General features: G+C 39.8%; 1 protein-coding gene across 8 annotated transcripts in view; it reads left to right on the forward strand.

The window, feature by feature from the left end:
* The window catches only part of LOC103384194 (sodium/calcium exchanger 1-like), a 95,202-nt gene that overhangs the window by 55,642 nt on the left and 19,197 nt on the right, over nt 1-20,363 (forward strand). For 7 of the 8 annotated variants that reach the window (XM_025059903.1, XM_025059854.1, XM_025059928.1 and 4 more), the window contains 5 exons: nt 15,968-16,074; nt 16,726-16,850; nt 17,684-17,719; nt 18,383-18,482; nt 19,720-19,992. In XM_025059903.1, the coding sequence (XP_024915671.1) occupies nt 15,968-16,074; nt 16,726-16,850; nt 17,684-17,719; nt 18,383-18,482; nt 19,720-19,992 (641 nt within the window). The remainder of the gene's footprint in view (nt 1-15,967; nt 16,075-16,725; nt 16,851-17,683; nt 17,720-18,382; nt 18,483-19,719; nt 19,993-20,363) is intronic. The other variant, XM_025060030.1, reaches the window with a different exon arrangement.

Consider the following 20,363-nt stretch of genomic DNA (forward strand, 5'->3'; position numbering starts at 1 on the left):
GGGCCGTGGACGGAAGAATTCACCAGAGTAAATAGTCAAATTAGTGACTTTAGTTCAGTTATACAGTGGCACTTCTCTGCTGCCTCACTCTGCTGACTTATTTAATGACCTACACCAGGGGTGTCCACACTTTTTTGGCTTGGGAGCTACTTTTTAAATGACCGCGGTAAAGTGATCTACCTACATTGAAAACTATAAGTATATATTTACTACTTTGATTAAATGGCTGTAGTTGTATGGCACGATAATGTCTGACTCAATACTTCTATGGTCCTTACTTTAGCCCTAGTGATTAGCATCTTAAAATAGAATTAAATCTATCATTTTCATTTTTTTTTTGTTTCTTTAAATGTAATTGCTCAGGATCAACCAGCACTCCCTTTGAGATCTACTGGTAGATCCCCTGACCTACACGTTCAGGATTCACAGCAGACATATCATGATCCAACTGATCAAAATTCTAAAGTGAATAACAGATTTGACTTATGTGCTATAAAAACATTCACATTAACTTAAAGAAATTTTTCATAAGACTTTTCATAAAAGTTTTCAAATGTCTCTTTTCTGTTTTCGTACGAACAACAACACAAAGCAGGAGATGAATTAAAATGTGAATATTTTCATATTTTTATTCAGTTCACCACTGTAGAAAAGACACTTTGGTTGCTTGGTGTTTATCCAGTCTGGTGGGATCTGATTGTTTATCTTGCTTATTTAACTTCCTTTCTCCTCTGATGTCTTCCTGTTTCTTGTGCACACCATGAATCCTCTCTGGTTCAAATGCCAGTCTGCTAATGGGCACATAAACCCTGTCAACAGCCCCCAGCTCCTCTGTCCTCCTGCTCTTCCATCTTTCTCTTCATTCCTCAGAAGAATGCTTGGATTCTTGCGTCTCTTAGAAGATGGTACGGCTTTCGTTTCTCCACACCGTGTGTTGCCTTAGCAACTTTTGATCCTTTTTTTTTTTTCTTTCGCTTGTAACTGTGACAAAGATGATGTGACAGACGAGGGACAGGAAAAGTAGTAGAACGAAATGGATCACCATTATCGGTTGAGGAGACGTTTCCTGGTTTGTTGTTTCGCAGCTAGGCTAAAATGTAAGACATTAAATATTCATTCTTTTTTACTTAAACTGTGTTGCTTCTTTTTTTTTTTTTTTTTTTTTAAAAAAATTTTATTTAAAGGGGGGAAACCCCCCGCGGTGTTGTGGATTCAGACTTTGTCATGAACTGCTGCACAGAGAGTGAGCCAAGAGAGGAAGAGTTTGAGTTTGCATGCAGGAACCATCATAAAAATAGGTGGGACCTTTTTCTTTTTTTTTGGTGCTTAAATTCAATATGTTCCTCTCTCTGCATCCCGTTCTCTTATTTATCCTACTCACTAACCCTACTTATTTTTAGAATCTGCTCAAATGCCACAGCAGCCAAAGTTAAGTAGCTTATGTCAGCATCTTCAACAACTCCACAACTTCTTCTCCTGGTGTGTGCAGACCTGGTGTTCGTGTGTGGTTGTTGGCTTCCTGTTGGAGCCACGGTCTCTTTCTTTCTTACCTGTTGACATTTACTCCGCACTTCAATAATTACACCCTGGCATGGCTGCTGTTGAAACAACAGCAGAATCTATTGATGTGTGTCTCCTACAGACCTGACACTTAAAGCTGCAGTTTAAAGATTTTTTTTGCTTCAGCTACAGTTGTTGTTATGCCGGCGCACAAAACAGCTTTCAGCTGACAGTGAAATGCTTACCCTGCTGCCTCTGCCTGTCAATTCCTCCCTTTTTTTTCTTACCCCTGTCATTGTTTTTCTCTGTTTCCTTCATGTCTGTGTTTCTTGCCTTCCAGACTTTTTTTTATGTCCCAACTTCCCCTCACACTGTCTCCTTTTTCTTTTTTTAATTTCTTTTTAACCCCGTGGTTATTTCTATATTCCTGCAAAGCCTTGCAATTTTCTCTGCCAAACACACACACGCACACACACACACACTTGCACTGAACACACCCTGTAGTCAATAATGTGCCCTCACACACGGAGGAGCACATGTTCATGCTGACAGCAAACCCCTGTGATCAAACCCCTGTGGGCAGCCCACACCCTGTAATCACAGCTGGAACATCTACTGTAAGCTGTGGCAACAGGCGGCTGCTCCACTGCCCCCTCCACGGCCATGATTAAAGCCTCAACAGGAGACGAGATGCTATTTGCCCCTCTGCCACTGCCTCCAACCCGGCCATGCAGAGACCACATTAAAAGTCTGTGTTCAGTCAGTGACCAGTCAGGCTGTGGTAGAAGCTTCAGGGTGGGTCAGCCCGGCTGATGCTCTTTTATTTATTTATTTTATTCTGACTGGAAGTGAAAGGGCAGTGGCTGACTGAGCTGTAACTTCTTTGGTGGCTTTTTGATGTAAAGACTGGACCTGCTGCAGCATTGGTCTATAATTAAACCAATGAAGTCTGTTGTTATTCCTTATAATAACATAAAGAAAGGCTGTCAAAATGAATAGGTGAATTTTGACACGTCAGGACGACGTGTTCTCTATATCCAATGATTGTACCGTCCGTCCACTTATTGTTGAGGCTTCATCTACGGGTCAGACACAGCCTCGGTTAGTAAGTGACAAGCTGACGGAGACGATTGTCAAATGGATTGGCGAGGGAGTGTGGACTGATTAATATTGTTGAAGACAAGGCCTTCACTAAAGGTTAGAAAGTGGAGCAACTCTCCACATGTTCTACAAGCCACTGACAAGAGGCTCAGTAATGACTAAATGACACTGACTCACACTGAAGCTACTTTTATTTTAGTTATACTTTGCATATTTTATTTTTACTTTCGTTTTTTAGTCTCATATTTGAATAAATCATTTCCTGTGTTTCATCTCTTACGAGGTGCTGATTATGGATGATGATAATATTTATATTCTATAATAAATATGATAATATTTTAATCATGTTTAGGACTGATAATTTACCTTGATTAATCATGGTTTTTCATGCATAATTAAAGACATTTAATCATGAATAGTCCTAGCTAATGACCAGGTTAAAATTATATAAAAATGTAAACAGTTAATACACTACATTTTCAGACACATTTCTCCACCTGTTTTGCACTTTAGTCACTTTTCTCGTTGCTGTTTATATCTTTATATCTCACCAAAAAGAGAAGAACATGTGGACAATTCCTCAGCGTTATTTAAAGTGGCGGCCTAAAGAACACTCCTTCCATCTGCTGAGCTCCTTCAAGCACATCTAAAAGCCAGTCAGTGTGACACTGGGTTAGATTGAGTTTGCTCAGAGCCTGCTTTTGGGAAACTGGGAGAGTGAATAGTTTGACGGCAAAGTGTGTGCAGCAATCCGGTCCAATCGGAGAAGAGCCTGGGTAACAGCCTGTGCTTTTTAAATAGAAGAGAAAGTCTCATATTTGAATCAAATAATTCCCTGTGTTTTGTCTCCTACAAGCAGTAAGGAGTGCCGATTGTGGTTGCTGATAATCACAGTGTTCAATCAACGCCGCTCCTGCTCTAAGCCGTATTTTGACACTAAAATATCTGAAATAATTACACCACGCAGCCTTCAGGTTCTAAACACAGTGACGCTGCGGACAAAAATCTAGAGAAACTAATCAGCCCTTGGTGCATCCACTGGTTACTCTGTCTTTCCATTCTACTTGTGTTAAACTCTATTAAAAAACAAACCTGAGGTTAACATTTTTGTGGTGATCTCAGGCTTCTCTTTAGATTTTTTTACATTTTTAATTAAGCAAATAATTCAGATTTTGAATACATCTAGGCATTAATGTTTAATTGCAGAGATCTTCTCTAAAAAGATGCCACAAAAGTTAGCTGTTCTGTTACAGATCACAAAGCTGTGACTTTATACAATCATCATTAGCTTCTAAATAATATCTAGATCTCTCTTGTTTTTGTAGTTTTTATTGTCCATAGCTTTTCTTTAGATAACACGTACTTACTGACCATTTTCCACATCAAGTAATCTCAAAATTGTTCTAATAGAATTGACTTCTTGACTACTTCAAGGCACTGGGAGTTTGGAATAGCATTCATGTTTCATTAATTTGATTTAATTATGAGTCAGATTAAATTTCACTGGCTGAAATTCAGTCAGTCGTCCAATTGTCCAAGAGTCCAGATTGTCCAGGAAGTGTTCCAACAAGACACTGTAATTTTCCTCTCTTTTTTACTTTCTATCACAGCCTTTATTTACCCAGTTTGATCAGTGTCTCCTACCTTCATATTTCTAATTATTACACCACAGCACCATTTTATCCCTAAACATGGGGATTGTGCCCTCTATCGATGTATGTGTTCTCCCTCTCTCTGACTTTACTCTCTCATCTTTAACGGAGCCAGGAACTGTTAGAAAAGGAGAAACTGCAGCAGCTAATAGGATGGAAAGGCTTCCTTCATTTCAACAGCCCCAGGAGGGCTGGCTGGCATTTCAAAGTTCACCAAATCCATCTCTGGAGAATTGATTGGTTTATTTTTTCTATCTATTTGAAACCTGTGAGGTTAAGATGAGGGAAGAAAACAAATCGGCATTTGAATGCTGTATTCTAATCCGACTTTTTAACGTATAAATTGAATCATTGTTGATGTTGATGTCCATCACACAGAGGAGGGACAGATTAGCGAGAGGCGGTTGTGCTTGAGTTATGTGTCACTGACTCATGGCAGTTTGAGGTCTTTGGCCAGAGTTTGAGAACCCTGATGACAGTATTAATACACGCTGCAGTGAAGGAGTGATGAGCTACTTCCTGAGTGCAGTAGCTCGGGGTAATCTGGTACAACACACACACACACACACACACACACACACAGTCAGAGTAGTGTCAGAGTGATTAAGTCACTAATAGCTTGCAGAAGAGACTATGTGACTCACACAAACTCTGGAGTTGACTTCTCATCTCCTGTCTTCCCTCTGTCATCATCATCTTGGTTCTCCTGTGTCTACATGACCTGTGGAACTTTTGTGGTCTTTTTTTTTTACTTTTTTATTTCATATTTCTCCACCTTCCTTTTCACCTTGTCATTCTTCTATCCTCCAGTGAGTCTGGTCATTCTGTCTTGGCCTGATCTGTCCTCATTCCCTTCGGCTGTCTGTCCACATATCCAGCATTTGTCTCCCTTCATTATTCTGATCACATTGTCTGCGCCTTGGTCTTTTATTGAGTCGGTCCCTCACCGAACGTATCATCCGTCCTATTAGTTCCCTCTCACCTCCTCTGCTCTTGTGCAGCGCTTCTTCTGACCCCTGACAATCCACTGTCATCGGCTGTATTATCATCTCCTATAACTTTATGACCCCTCCTCTTCCTCTTCCTCCTTCTGTCTTTTCACTCTGCTCTACTTTTCTGCGCTGCCTGCTCTCTGCTTGTCAAAGTTTGGAGCAAATGAAATCGGAACTTTATGTGTTTGTCAGAGAAATGGGGAAAAAATACAAAAAAGTTTTTTCCATTAGAGGTCAGCATAAGGCTAATATAAAATATACAAGCATCTACACTGACGGGACCGAGGCACAAACACACACACAAACACACACACACACACACACACACAAGCCATTATTAGTGTAGTAGACTGGCTGTGAACATTGATTTTCTTCTGTTACTATAAATGCACTGTCAATAAAGCTTAGTGTTGAGACAACTCTCACCTCCAGTGGTCAGTAAACAGTGTGGAAAAAGGGATTGATGCAAAACTAGAGGAAAACAGAAGCAGAAATTCTTTACGGTGATGCTAAAGTTAACTTTCTTTCTACTCTGCACACTCGTATTTGTACAAGTATCTTTTTATAGGAGTAATGGGTCAGAGCACTGTTGTCAAACGCCTCGAGCTGCAGCATGTAGACTTCTATGATGTAGAAATGCCATAGTGATAATGTTAAACGACCTGGATTAATCTCCTCTGCTTTACAGTATTTTTACTCAGGCATGAAGAAAAACACAAGCTAACATTTGGCAAAAAGCTGCACCTGTGTGAACACAACTGTGAAGAAAATCACTGCTGCTTCGTTAATGTCTTTAAAGGTAATTCAGGTGTGTAGTGTTTACTGTTGAGTGATGCCATGACAATAAACCAGGAAACTCCTTAGGTACAGCAGTATGTAATATTTACAAGAACAAAACATGTTGACTGAACAACATTATTAAAAAAGGAAAACCGTAACCAATATAGAGAAGGTATAGATTAAAATGCAATTTTTTGGATTTTTTTGACAGAGGTGAACTTTGGTAGTCATGTCCATGATGATCTTCTACTGAGACACGGGCAGAGGTGGAGAAAGTACTAAGAATGTAAAAGTTTGCATGACCAACCCAGCTGTAGTTTTGATGCAGTACCACTGTCCATCAGATGGTCATAGTCTGGGCTACAACCACCAGGAGTTTGACTGTTATACAGGAATAAAGATGACTCCGTTAGAGACCAACTGAAATAAAAAATCTAATTAAAATTCCCAAAAGTACTTAAAATACTCACAGAAATGACTCAATTACAGTAACATGAGTAAATGTAATTCATTACTCTCCACTTCTGGACACTGGGACCTTGGCCATCGTGTTGTTTTTATACTTGTTATTTCTTAGCACTGTCATACAGTATATTATGAAGAGAAAAGAAATCCTGATTCTGGAGAGGTGAAGACACCAGTCTGTTCTCCCTGTTGAGCATACACTCCTAAAAACACATCTGATATCTGCATGATGTCCGACGTGTCATTGTGGAACGGTAGGAGTCGGAGATGTTGACAATCTCTTTGTTTTGAGAAATGTCTCAACACAAACTTTACAATATGACTTGATGTGGACTGAAGATAAGTCTTAGCCTATCTTTTCTACTGGTCAGCCATCAAAATACCTACTAACTAGTGGTTTTAAACACAGTTGTACAAGTCCTGTGAGTGATAGATAGAAGACAGAGAGACAGGTACAGGAGGTGAGTGAAGGGGCCAGAGGAAGAGGAATCATCTTGAGGACAGTCAGTAACTGAGAACATAGGACAGCAGGAGAGACGAGAAGGAGGGGCAGACTGAAAGAGAGACACAAGTGGATCGCAAGAGAGAGAGAGACAAATGAATGCCTGGGAGGAAAACTAAAACAATGAAGGAAAGGAGGGCAGTGGAAAATAGATGAAGAGCAAATGATGGCTAGAGGCAAAGTAACTGAAAATGAGGTGGTAAGAATGTGTTGGCTACTTCAGAGAAGACACCAGGCTAGACTGTTAATGTTAGTCATGTTTGGCCCATATCTTATATGTCCATATAAGTCCGGCACTGAACAGCTGACTTTTATATTACAGATAAACTGTATGTGTCTGGTGGCACTTTGTTCCAGAGGCAATGTCTCTGTCATTGGTGTGGAACCCCAGGGTTCACCTCCTGGGCAAGATCAAATCCCAGTTAGGACAGTTGGTACCTTCCAGTGGACTCACCACCCACAGGAAGGTTTGGGGGGTTGGTACGGTGCAGTGTGATTTGGGTGGTGGTCATGGAGACTGCTGCCCCCGCGACCTGGTAACGGATAAGAGGATGGAAATGGATGGATGGATGTGTAGGATCAGATGCAATGCTATGATTTTAGGGAACACAGAATAACCTTATCAAGAGTTGATTTTCTGCCTCCGGTTGGAGACACGACTGAACATAAATATCTGCTGACAGGGGTTAAAACATGTATGAGGACAGAAGTGACAGAGGAAGACACAAGAGGACTAGGCCCACCTGCTTATTTATCAGTCACTGTTGGTTTTCCATTATTTTCCTCTCATGGAGGAGCTGAAGGATGAATAATGACTTGTTAAGGATCAAATGTTATTTGTTTCTCGTTCCACTCTATATTATTCACTCCCCGCGTGCTTTAGCTCTAATCTCTTCATCTGTTGTTACCTATTGACTCAGCTGTCTCTCATACTAACATTCGTTTGCCTGTCTCTTTATCACCGCTCTATTGTTCAGCATTTACATTGAACCAACCTGAACAACGGCAGACGGGAGAGTGAAGAAAAAGTGAGTTAAGTTTATGTTCACACATTACTGCAGAGTCGATGGAACATACACCTCACCATAGCAACGGAATCATGAGACATTCGTCATTCATGAACGATATATGCTATGAACTGACAGAGCGTAGTGAAATAATTGTTTGTGCAGTTTTGGGACGTTAAAATCTTATCTTAATTCTTAATTGTCAGCTGTCTCAACATTTACAGTCAGTAAATAAACATAATAAACATAAGATAAAACTATTGGTGCGTTTAGTTTTACACAACATCTTTTACTGCTCTACATTTCTATCACATACCTTTCGTCTTTATTCACATGTTGCTATCAAAGCGCCACATGTTTGGTTTCTTGCTCAAGGACACTTTGGCATCTGGAAGCAAAGCCTGGACTCAAACCTAAATCAACTCACTCTGTCCTGATGGGATTCTTTTTTTCTCTTACACTTTGCATCATCTGACATGGCAGAGGGAGGACAGTCCTCCGATGGTGTAGTTTTTTTAATGAATAAATGCAGACTGAAAATGACATGTGTGATGGTGATGAATGTGATAAAATAAATGAATTTCACTCATGAGCACACAGAGAGAGAGAGGCAGGGACACAGAGGGAGTGGAGCTGTGCGACATGTTCCATTCAGGCACATGAATCAGAGCCATGCAGATCGCTCCATCTCATGTGATGCCACATGTTGTTGTTATCCGTCGTCTTTGATACACGTGACGGTTATTGAATCTGAATTGATTCTGATTAACGGAGAAGCAGGAAGTGTACGGAGGGTGAAGATTGCGTGTCGCGCTGCTGCCACTCTGAGTGTGTGTAATGTTCATTCTGTGTATTGTAGACGTGGAGCGTCAGCTCCCATCTATTCCACTCTCCTCTAACATGCTCCCTCAGCCTGTCCCGTCACGTGGACACCACCTCTGGATCAAAACATCTCAGCTCGTCTGTTTCTTCAGCCCAGACTGTTCTCTAGTTCTTCCTATTTCTACAGATTCCGATTTATTTATTTTCTTTTTGCCTTGTTTTCTTTCTTCCTCCTCCCTGTTTTGCATCAGGACCATTTCCCTGTCATCTTGTTTTTGTTTTTTCATGTTTGTTTTTTCCTCATCCTCTCAGTACAGTAGCTCCTCTGGATGACGGTACATCCTGGTTGCTCTGTGTGTCTCTCTCTGTGTGTGTGTGTGTGGTAATGCATGCATGATGCAGCCTAATCCCATACAACCTAATACAGATAGGAAGGCTTTGGTATGTACTGACTTCATTTGTGTTTCCAGTCCAGGGCTGATCAGTAGATGAACTTAATCATGTCCAATACATGAGGTATATAACTGTAGCAGGGGTGTGCAGTGGTTGGAGATAGGCTACTCTTCTTCTCCGTAACCATTGTTTCCATGCCAACCATACATCCTACGTATCGTGTCAACCATTATTGTTTCGGATTGCGACAAGTTCCCTTCCTTCCATCCCCTCTCATCTGTCATTCTTCTGCTCCCTTTCTTCCTGGAAGCTAACAGAGTATAAATATAGCAGTCGTCCAAAGACTGCACGCTCCGGTCCACAGTGATTCTTGGCTTCTTAAAAAGCTGTCAGTTGGAGAGAAGGATCCACTCCATGTACTCCATCACAGCTCTGGCTGCATCTACTGGATTAGGGCTCATCATAATTATCTCAGCATCACTGCTGTAGCCTGGATGGATTATAACATCATGTGGTGTAATCAGACTGGCATCAGCTGACAGAAGAGGAATCGACCGAGCAGCAGGGATCAAAGAATTTTAATAAAGCAGTATAGCAGCTTTTATTTTCTCAACTCCCGCACAAACCTTCATATTCACACTGAAGAGTTTTCTATAAATGAAAGTAAAGTAAGAATAAAACACTGACCTAGTCCTCAGGTTATTCATCTCTTCAAAGATAAATGTGTGGTTACATCTGCAGTTGCCTTTTGCCATCTTTAATTTCCAGTGTAGTGTAGTTGGTTCATAGCCTCTCTGTACAGGGATTGTATCGTCCTTATTTAAATGCATTGGTTTTCTTCACTTGTTTCTCTTTTCTTTTCCTTCTACAGTTCAAAAACAGTGTTTGGGTAATTGGATTTTTTTTTTTAAATAATCACAGGTGTGAATAGTTGACTGTGTGTGGAACAGTTGACTGCCAGCTACAGCCTCCGGAAGAATACATCTGTGGATGAATGAATCAATGTTCACTGGAATTTGGACTGGATTTTTTTACAGGGAAATATTTATAACTTAGTGAAAATGCTCAATGATCTAACAACAATACCATGGCTAAAAGGTTTATACAATTTCTTTAGATCAATAAATCATTCATAAACTCTAATTGTGCATTATTCAATGAAATAGCTTACATTAAATTAAACCAAAATGCATTGAGGGAAAAAAAACAAATGAATCTAAATAATGAATTTAAAAAGAAACTGGTGCTGGCTTTGGTCTTCCTTCAGATGAATTTCTCTTCCAGGATGAATCTTTATCTTCTACTCTCACCTCCGCTGACTCTCTTCACTGCTCAAAGCAGAGCTGCTGCTTCTTCCTCCTCCTAGTTTCTGCTCCTCATCCTCCTTCCTTTACCCTCACTCTCTGTCACAGCGTCATGCTGCTGCACCCATCCATCTCTGTCTTCCCACACACTCCGAAGATGCTGAACTTTATTGCACTGTGCGATAGGAGACCATGTAAGTGCAAGTGTGCTTACCTAATGTGTGTTGTATGATATGATTAGCGAGGGTGATGTATCTCCCCTGATCGGCTTTTATCTTGCCATCTCTTTCAGCCGAACACTTTAATATTGTTTGGTGTTGCCTCCACATGGACAACGGCTGAATAGGGAGTTTGTCGTAGCCTACTTTATCCCACTGAGTTGTGTGTGTAGGTGTGTGTGTGTCACGGTGACAGAAAATAATTCAGAGGATTCATATCATTTATTCTCATCCAATGCTACATTTTTGCACTATCTTTAAATGCTAAACATTAATAAGCTTCCATTTTGCACTAGCTTTAAATGCTAAACATTAATAAGCTTCTGTCAATCAGAATTACACGATTAGCAGAGTGAGCAGAATTTAAACAGTCCTTCCTGATAATAGGACAGCAGATATGGAAAAACTGTGAGCATTAGTGTTAATCAGAAAAATAGTTCAAATCATATAGTGGAGTTGAGGATGTGCACTTTAAGGACATATCTGTGAATCTAAATCCAACTATATCTGCTCTTTATCAGCACAAACTGAAGTTTGCTGTTAACATATTTGCATCTTTTAAATCCAGCTCTATTTGAACACATTTGCTGTATTACCAGCTGCAGTAATGTGCTGTCAGCTCAGTCTTCTTAGAGAGCAGGGTCATCATACTGATGGACCCACAGAGTGAACCCTGACCTTTCACCTAGCAGATGATCAACCCCACCCTCTGACCCCTGATGTGTGTAAGATTGTACAGATTGGAAAAATCAGCAGGCAAACAACATGTGGTCCCTCGATCTATTGGTGGCAAAGCTTATGTAAAATTAACCACTAAGAGATGTAGAAATGCCAGTGGTGCATTCGCTGTCCTAGGACAAAGTAAAATTATGTCACTGCAACACTGTTTGTGTTTATTGCGTTGTTTGTTACACTGTCATCTGAAGCTGAAGTCATTCCTTTTCAAGGCAAATGAAAAAGCAGTTTGGTATCAACTGAGCAGGGAAATGTTTTTTTAGAGCAGAAACGCCCAAAATATGGCAAGAAAATAAATTATGCAGTCGATTGAATTATGCATGTTGAGACACTTGAGATGTTTTGTTATTATTAATGCTTTGGCTGTGTGTGTGTGTGTGTGTGTGTGTGTGTGTGCATATGTGTCAAAGAGAGAAATTTAGGAGCTGAAGTAGAAGCAGAAATGGTCAAACTAAAGTGCATTTACGTGTGTAAATCAAGCTCACTCAGGAGAATGAATTGCTTTATGCTGTCGTTCTGCAAAAGATCCATCTGGTACTCTCTCTCTCTCTCTCTCTCTCTCTCTCACTCACACACAGAACAAAAAAAACACAGTCAGTCACATGTGCACATAAACAACTTAGTGGCTGTAAATCAAAAACAAAGAACTGCAGCCAAAAGTAAATGGAAAGTGATGGATATTGAAGACCATGGAGAAGTTTTGTTGATTAAGTAATGTGCTGAGGCCAACGCTAATCAAATCCAACTGTCATTCAATCACTCACCTCTGCAAAAACTTCCAAACCTCCGTGCACACACACAACTTACACACACATACTGTGCACTGTATATTCCAAAGTGTCCTCTGCTTTAGGATAGAACGTTCCCATTAGTCTGATTCTGTTTGACGACTTTAAGTGGCCTGTTCTCTCTGTCACCCTTCCATCTTCTTCTGCATCTCATGGTCTATTTCTGGCAGTGCATGTTGTGTTTTCAGTGGAGCGGTTATGTGTGTGTGTGTTTTCTGTCACTGCGTTGACAGGTCGGGGCACCGAGGCTACTGTCTGACAGAGGAAGTTTCTGGGGAGCAGGTGTCAAAAAGTAACAAGGTGGAAATAAATAGACAAGGTGAGACAGATGAGGTGAGAGAGCGAGAGAAAAGGAGAGAAAGACTGTGATGTGTCGCGTTTTGAAATGTACCCGCAGGAAGTTAAACAGCCTAAATCTCACAAGTTGGCATTGGATCTCAGCTTTATTTGTCAAGTGTTTGTCATGAGGGATGTAAAGGTAGTTCTTTAAAATACGAATGTGGAAGAAATCAGCGTTGGTCAAGAAATAGTCAGAGAGGTTTGAAACTTTAGAAGAAGTCATTTACTGAATGAGAAGAATTGAGAGAGCTCTATTGTTGGAGAAAATGATACGGTCAGTGGAACACAAATACTGAAAGACATTCATTGTCCAATAGAATCTGCCTCGAGAGACTCAAGAAAATTAAAATCTATGGCTGTGAAGAGATAAAGTGTTTCATTGAATTATATGCAGTGTAATTATAATGAGTTCTTCTGGATTGATTAAAATAACAGTAAACAGTGAGGCAACAGGACTTGTTTGGCACAGTTGAAATAACACAAGTGAAACCAAGAGAAAATGATTAGACAAGGGCAGGAAAAAAGACTGGAAAGTAAACACTCGAAGTTTTAGATTTTGATGACGAGGCATTGAATTAAAAGAACGTCAAACTTGAAACTTGATGAATAAATACAACAACTTAAAATGAAATTGTTAACCCAATTCAGCAATGTTGTAGACCATTGTTTCCCAAAGACTGGGTCGCAACCCTCAGGTGGGTCGCAAGATTTCTTTTTTTTTTTGGGGGGGTTGTCTCACATCATTTTCCCAGTTTCCCAGGAATTTACGAATAATGTCTATTGTAATGTCTAACCCAAATGTTTTTAGCACCACAGCACACCACCAAACAAAATTCTGACAAAAAGTATATGTAATACAATATAATAACCTCCTAGTTTAAATGTATTCAATTCACCAAAATTCGACCTGTTTAGTTGAAGACAACTCTGATGTACTCACAGGAATTAAAGAAAGACACTCAAACATCTCCTTCAACAGCTCTGAATTTTTTTTTTAGCTCTCCTTCAACAGCTCTGAATTTTTCATATAGTTTCAATAGTTTTCATAGCCATCTGCTGCCGCTTAGTGGACCAGTATTTATTTGTTAAACAAAGAAAAACTATGCAATATATAAATAATATTTTTTTCTGACCAATTAAGTGAAATTGGATAATTTGCCAGGGCACACCTAATGATCTCTCACGGCACAGTGGTTGAAATCACTGCTCTATTGACTTGGGTGGCGAAGGTTTGGTCCCCAGAAAACAAGTTTGAGGAACACTGTTGTAGACGGCCCAGTCCATTCAAATATTCTGCTGCCGCACTGATGTGGAAATCTGTTTAAGGTCTTATCCTAAATCAGGCGCTGTTAGATTGAGGGCTGTGATGGAAACAGACGCTCTGGAGTTCATGTGATAAGAGGAAGGGGCTCGAGAGCGAAAGGAGAGGTGAATAAAAGAGACATGAAGGAGAATGAGACTGAGATGGAGCGACGGGGGCACAAATGGGATCACTGCTCCAGCCACAAGCCACTATGAATAATGAAAGCTCTGCCACTGCAGTGTGTGTGTACGCGTGTGTGTGTGTGCACTGTGTTAATTGGCTGCATTAGTGCATACATACATTAATGAATTCCCCGAGTGTTACTTGGTGTACGTTCTGCTGAACTGTATGTGTTTTTGTGTTTTGCACACTGATATCTGAGTGGAACATGAGTACGTACATGTGTGGGCGACATACTGTACGCGTCTGTTCACACAAACCACGGTCTCTGTCATGAATATGACACGGTTCACCTAGTACAATGCCCATGGACATGCTGTGTATTATGTACTACATTAACAGATTCAATTAGTACAGTCGTTTGAAAAGCGAGGAATATACATTAACGTTAAATATTTATTTAATGTTACTAGAATCACAGTCTTCCTTAAACATTTTCATTTTGATGTTGCTTTGTTCACCACAGACAGGTTAAAAAGCTGCCAAGTTTAAACAGGTAAATGATTTGTTTTAGGCTTTTCTACTGATATTGTTTTATAAGTCTTTGGTTCATGAAATAGTTTTAAAGAACTATAGATCAGTGCTTTCACCTGGCATATTTTAGATGAATATCCTGATGAAGCAGTTTGTCTGACAATGTTGTACTGTATGAGCACTAATCCTCGGGAAACTGTATTGTTAACATTCTAGTTCTCGGCCACAGAACTGAAGACCAGGTGTGAGCTTCAAAGTAGTTTCTAAAGCCGTCACTTGTGCAGTATACGAGGTAAGGCTCAGGGCAAAAAAGTTAAAAAGATAAAAAGTAAATTTCTCTTTAAATTTCAAGGCCAGATTGTGGTGCAGCGCCTTCTACTGTTCATTTAATATTCCCATTTTTAAGCCATGCGTCTGATTTTGTATTGGATCTTTAGGAAACCCAAATATGTGGCCCACATGACCCTGTCCTTCAGGATGTGCCGAGTTTTTATTGTAGCTACGAATAGTCAGATCTGTCACTTCGATTTAAATGCCAAAATAATGCTCTTCCACTTCTGTCATTCACATCACTCCACCATGTCTCTCAGGCTCCACTTCTATCATTCTCTACTGTTTTATTTTGTTTTTTGGGGGGTTTTTTGTTGTTGTTTTTTTTTGTTTGTTTTTTTATTTTATGTTGGAGTCAACAAGGCTGACAGTGAGAGCTTTGATGACAAACCTACGTGTAAATGTGACTCTGTCAGACTCAGATGGAGTGTTGCAGTAAAATGAATAGACTCTGGATGGTATAGACCAGAATCAGACGTTACAAGGTGACTTGTTGAGAGATCTGTGTCCAAACCCTATCCTTCAATGCCCATGGAAGCAGACAAGCATGTTGCCTGGGCTGGATAATATGTTGACAATAATCCAACTACAATGTGTGCACGTTTTTTCTTGCAGTGCACTACATAGTATATTTGGTAAGTTCTGCAGCCATAATAGTACCTTATTATGTTGGTTGATGGTTGAATTCAGTGCAACACACATACTGTACACACACACACACACACACCTCTGATTACTGTGAGAGGTGAAGAGTAATTAGACCTCAGTGCCATGCATCTTCGTTAGCCAGTGACGTAAACACCTGTCTACTGTCTCATTAGGCACACTGACTTGAGCTTCAGCTTTTACACTGAGCAGATTTGTTATTATTATCTGCTGAGGTTGGGAATCCTGTTCTTGTTTGTGTGTTTTTTTTTTTAAACATGTCCAAGGCATGAATAAAAACGCTGTTAGTTTATCTGTGCAGCAGAAATGACCTCACGTTTGTTTACAGCACGACGGGGTCGAGCTTTTACACACGCTGTAATCGCCTCTGTCTAACGAGCTAATGCCAAAGGAACGTATCTTTTCTCCCTCTGCAGGAAGATCATCGAGGTGAAGATAATCGACGATGAAGAGTATGAGAAAAATAAAACCTTCATCATTGAGCTGGGGGATCCAATTCTGCTGGAAATCGGGCAGAAGCACGGTGTGTTTTTGTTTGTTATTTCATGGGAGAATTAAAAGATTTAGAAGCGTGGGAGACAAAATGGAATCTATTCAGATTTGCTGCCACAGTCCTGGGGCCTGTGTCACGAAACAAAAACAGACCTAATTGTCTGAATCTCATCTCAATTCACAGTAGGATTATTTGGAAGACCTGATTTTAGGTGTCAGACATGAGGGGCAACAGCCTGCTGCGTGTTTCATGACAGAGTCATATAATTAGTTTTTATGAGACTGTCACAGTCAGCTGTGGATCGACATTCACCGCCCCACACGTTTAGCCACGCAAATACTTTTTTACATTCAGTGCTGATTTTGTTTTTACCTACAGCTGCTCTGCACTGATAACAGCTGCCTCAATTAAAGACTATCACTGTGTGTAAAGAGTTAGCATGAAGAGGTCGGATTTTTTTTTTGTTCCAGTATACAAATTAGGACAGTGTCTGATATTATTTTAGTGTTAGCTTTTCCATCTCTTCCTTTCAGATTTTTTTTCTTTTTTAATATTCCTATACATTTTAAATTATAAAAAAGTATAAAAGTTGGAAAATAATTATTAAATCCTTCCATTAAGCTTCCAATGAACTTTTGAATGTCTGTACTGAGTGATTATATGTGCGTTGTGGTTTTGAAGGAGACTCCAATGAAAACAAGCCTGCAGTGGGAGCTGAGGAGGAGGAGGTGGCGAAGATGGGCTGTCCTAGTCTGGGAGAACACACCCAAGTGGAAGTGGTCATAGAAGAGTCCTACGAGTTCAAGGTAATCTTCCACTGGATATTATATATACTGCTACGACAGCTGCTACTTCTACTAATACTACTGCTGCTACTACTACAAGTAATAGTAGTAGTAGCAGCACAATAGCAGTAGAATACATGGACAGGAAACTATTTACCTTATGATTTTACTCTGATACACTGATTCATTTAGTTTGAAGTAAAGGATGTGAAAGCTGAAGCTGATCCAATAAAATGTGAGAATTTATTCACTTTAGGTGAAAGCATTTCAATCAATTCTGTCAAATCAATTTGACTCTCTCCAGATTTGCTGCCTGTTAAGCCGCTTATTAGTTTGGATTTGAGAGTTGATACAATAACGACAGCCATCACTTTGTCAGTGGTTAATCTAACCATGTTTACCATCACCATTAAAAGAAAATGCAAGTCAGGACAGAAATGATTAAATGAGTTTCTGCTGATTAATTATGAGATTGAACGACACAATGTGCAGCACATGTTGAAGTCATGATGATGATGATGATGATGAGCTTTTTACAGTACATAACAAGTGGGTTTGAAATAAGAAATAACCATCAATGCAACCAATTAAAACCTGTGTTAGCTAAAGGTCACGTGATCAATATTGCATTTATATAATGTGTTTATAGTATTGCTGTGTGTTAGGTTTGCATTTTTAACCATTAACCAAATCATGTTCAGTTGTCAATACTGTTAAACACCATTTCATGATTCATTTTTTATGCATTCTTTTCAGAGTTTTGTGATTTTGTTTCAAATCCAATCATTTCATTTTCTCTCATCCATACGCCTGTGTGTTTTTGTGTGCCTCCTCGTGTACGCGTGTGTTTGCAGAGAGCAGTAAATACACTTTTAAAGCGGGCTGAAAAGGTCTACTTCACTTTTAGTTTGCCTTTGCATGAAATACTACTTTGTAAAGTTGCATGTCCATAAATCCTTCATCTTCGCTGGAGCATTCTTTTTTTTTTTTTTGTTTTTCATTAAAACTGGTGGTAATATATTTGGTCCTCTTTGCTCCTATGATGCCATTCACTTATTAGATTGTAAACCATGGAGCGTTTTCTGCTCTCAAAGCCGTGTCAGCTGAGTTATGATAATGACTGCTGCTGCTGCTCCATCGCTGCTGCAAGCTGCTCTGCATCAACCACTTTTATTACTTCTACTTTTGCTGCTTTACACATAAAAGACAGTCAGCCTGAAGGCTTTTCTTGGATTTCACGGGGAGCTTGAAACTTCCAGTTTCAACAACCTACTAATTAGCATGCCCTGTACACTAATTTCATTGTTCTTATTATTGAATATTGACCTAGAAATGTTTTTAAATATATATATATATATATATAGAGAGAGAGAGAGAGAGAGAGTAGGCTATTCGAAAGGCTTGAAAAATCAATGTTTTTTCCTCTCTGTGTGTGGCCGTAAGTGAACTGAAAACTCAAAGGGTTATCTTTCCTCCTCTGCCTCTTCTGTCTGTACACACTTGCATGTTTTGTATATGTGTGTGTGTGTGTGTGTGTGTGTGTGTGTGTGTAGAGCACTGTAGATAAGCTGATCAAGAAGACAAACCTGGCCCTGGTGGTGGGAAGCAGCAGCTGGAGAGAACAGTTTGTCAATGCCGTGACCGTCAGTGCAGGTAAACCTCCACACATGAACATACACACACACACACACACAGACACACACTTATTATGTCTGACACAAATGCTTTCTCGTATACATCAGAGGTATTCAAAACCAAATCCTAAGATCCACAGAGACATTTTGGCCAATGAGTCAACAGTCCACAGAGAGGTGAAGAAGTGGGACATGACACAAAGTCCCAGCCACTCAATTTTTTTTTTTAACTTCAACATGTCATTTAGGGTCTGGATGCTGGCTAGATATTAATGTGAAAAAAATCATGGGCCACAAATAACTGACCCGTGGGCCATATGTGGACCAGGGGCTGCCATTTGAGGGCCATTGATGATGTGTACATATGTCATCACAAAAAAAACATACGCAGTTTAAATTGGATCTTTATCATATTTTCACCAAAGGTTTTTAAATGCCAAGAGTCAGGTGAACTGGCAGTGAGTGTCCACAATAGCTCCTCCATCTTTTTACTCCCCAGAGAATACACACTTGACACACTATCCATAGCGGGATAATGTAGTAAATAAAAAAAGCTAATTAATTTTAAGACATGAGCTGTCATACTAAACACAACATTAATTTATTACCTATTATTAAGATTGCAGAAATGTGCAACCAAGTATTGAACTACTACCATCTATTACTTGACAAAAAACATCTCAGCTTCAGAACCTGAGCAGAAACTGTAGATTATTTATTTGGTCAATTTTCAGATTGTGATTCATGTTCTGGTCAAGCTGTGCTTCTGGGAGTCAGAGTACTGTACAGAGAAATAAAAAAGTACCTGTTGGTATACAGACAGAGAAATAAAAAAGTACCTGTTGGTAAAAGTGGCAAGGTTATATTTTTATTATCTCCATATTTTTGGATCAGCCTGATTATTTATGAAAAAGACTCAATGGCATAATTACTTCCAGGACCAAAGCCATTCTGTAAATGAGGCAGCCAGTGTTATTAGTGAGCTATTAGTGTGTTGGCAGGCGGAGACTTGTAGGGAGATTTAGGTGTGCTGTGTAGCTCAAGGCGTCACACAAAATTCTCTTAATCACCATCTGGCTGGAGTCGACAGAACGTCAGCAATAAATCCAATAAGCTCACTTCACTAAATGTTGAACTTCTTATTTAATCTCAAAGCTTTTACCTCCTTGGCATAAATTCTTGCTCAAGTCAAAATAATTCCTCTGTCCTCGTGTCCTTTTGTCTCGCTCTTTGTACCTTCCCAACTCCTTTTATAGGAGACGACGACGAGGAGGAGAGCGGCGAGGAGCGGCTGCCATCTTGCTTCGACTATATCATGCATTTCCTCACTGTCTTCTGGAAGGTTCTGTTCGCCTTCGTCCCACCCACGGAGTACTGGAATGGTTGGGCCTGCTTCATCGTCTCAATATCTCTCATTGGCGTCCTGACTGCACTGACCGGTGATCTGGCCTCACACTTCGGCTGCACCGTAGGCCTGAAGGACTCAGTGACAGCTGTGGTGTTTGTGGCGTTAGGAACATCAGTGCCAGGTACTATTTAAACACCAACCTCGTACTTCAATCTCTGTTGCTGGTCTCTTTATTTCATGCCCTTCTCATCCTGCAAACCTCCGCAACATATCTTTGATTAAAGAGTTTTAGTTACTGAGTTTGAGATTAGTTTGGTTTGATCTAACCAGCAGAGGAACCGAGGAAATACAAAATTAATAAAAAACAACTAAAATGACTGATGCAACTAATTGGACCCCTCATTGTATTTATGGAAGAATACATGAATGGACAAATTGGAAAAATTATAATTCAGTCAGTTTTTGTAGGGCACATTACCAAACAGAAAAAAATAGATCATCAAATCAAATCCTGGTTATTTATAGTGCAATCAAAACATCATATATGTCATA

Source organism: Cynoglossus semilaevis, chromosome 1 (genome assembly GCF_000523025.1).
Source record: "Cynoglossus semilaevis isolate Cse_v1.0 chromosome 1, Cse_v1.0, whole genome shotgun sequence".
In the NCBI taxonomy this organism is placed as follows: domain Eukaryota; kingdom Metazoa; phylum Chordata; class Actinopteri; order Pleuronectiformes; family Cynoglossidae; genus Cynoglossus; species Cynoglossus semilaevis.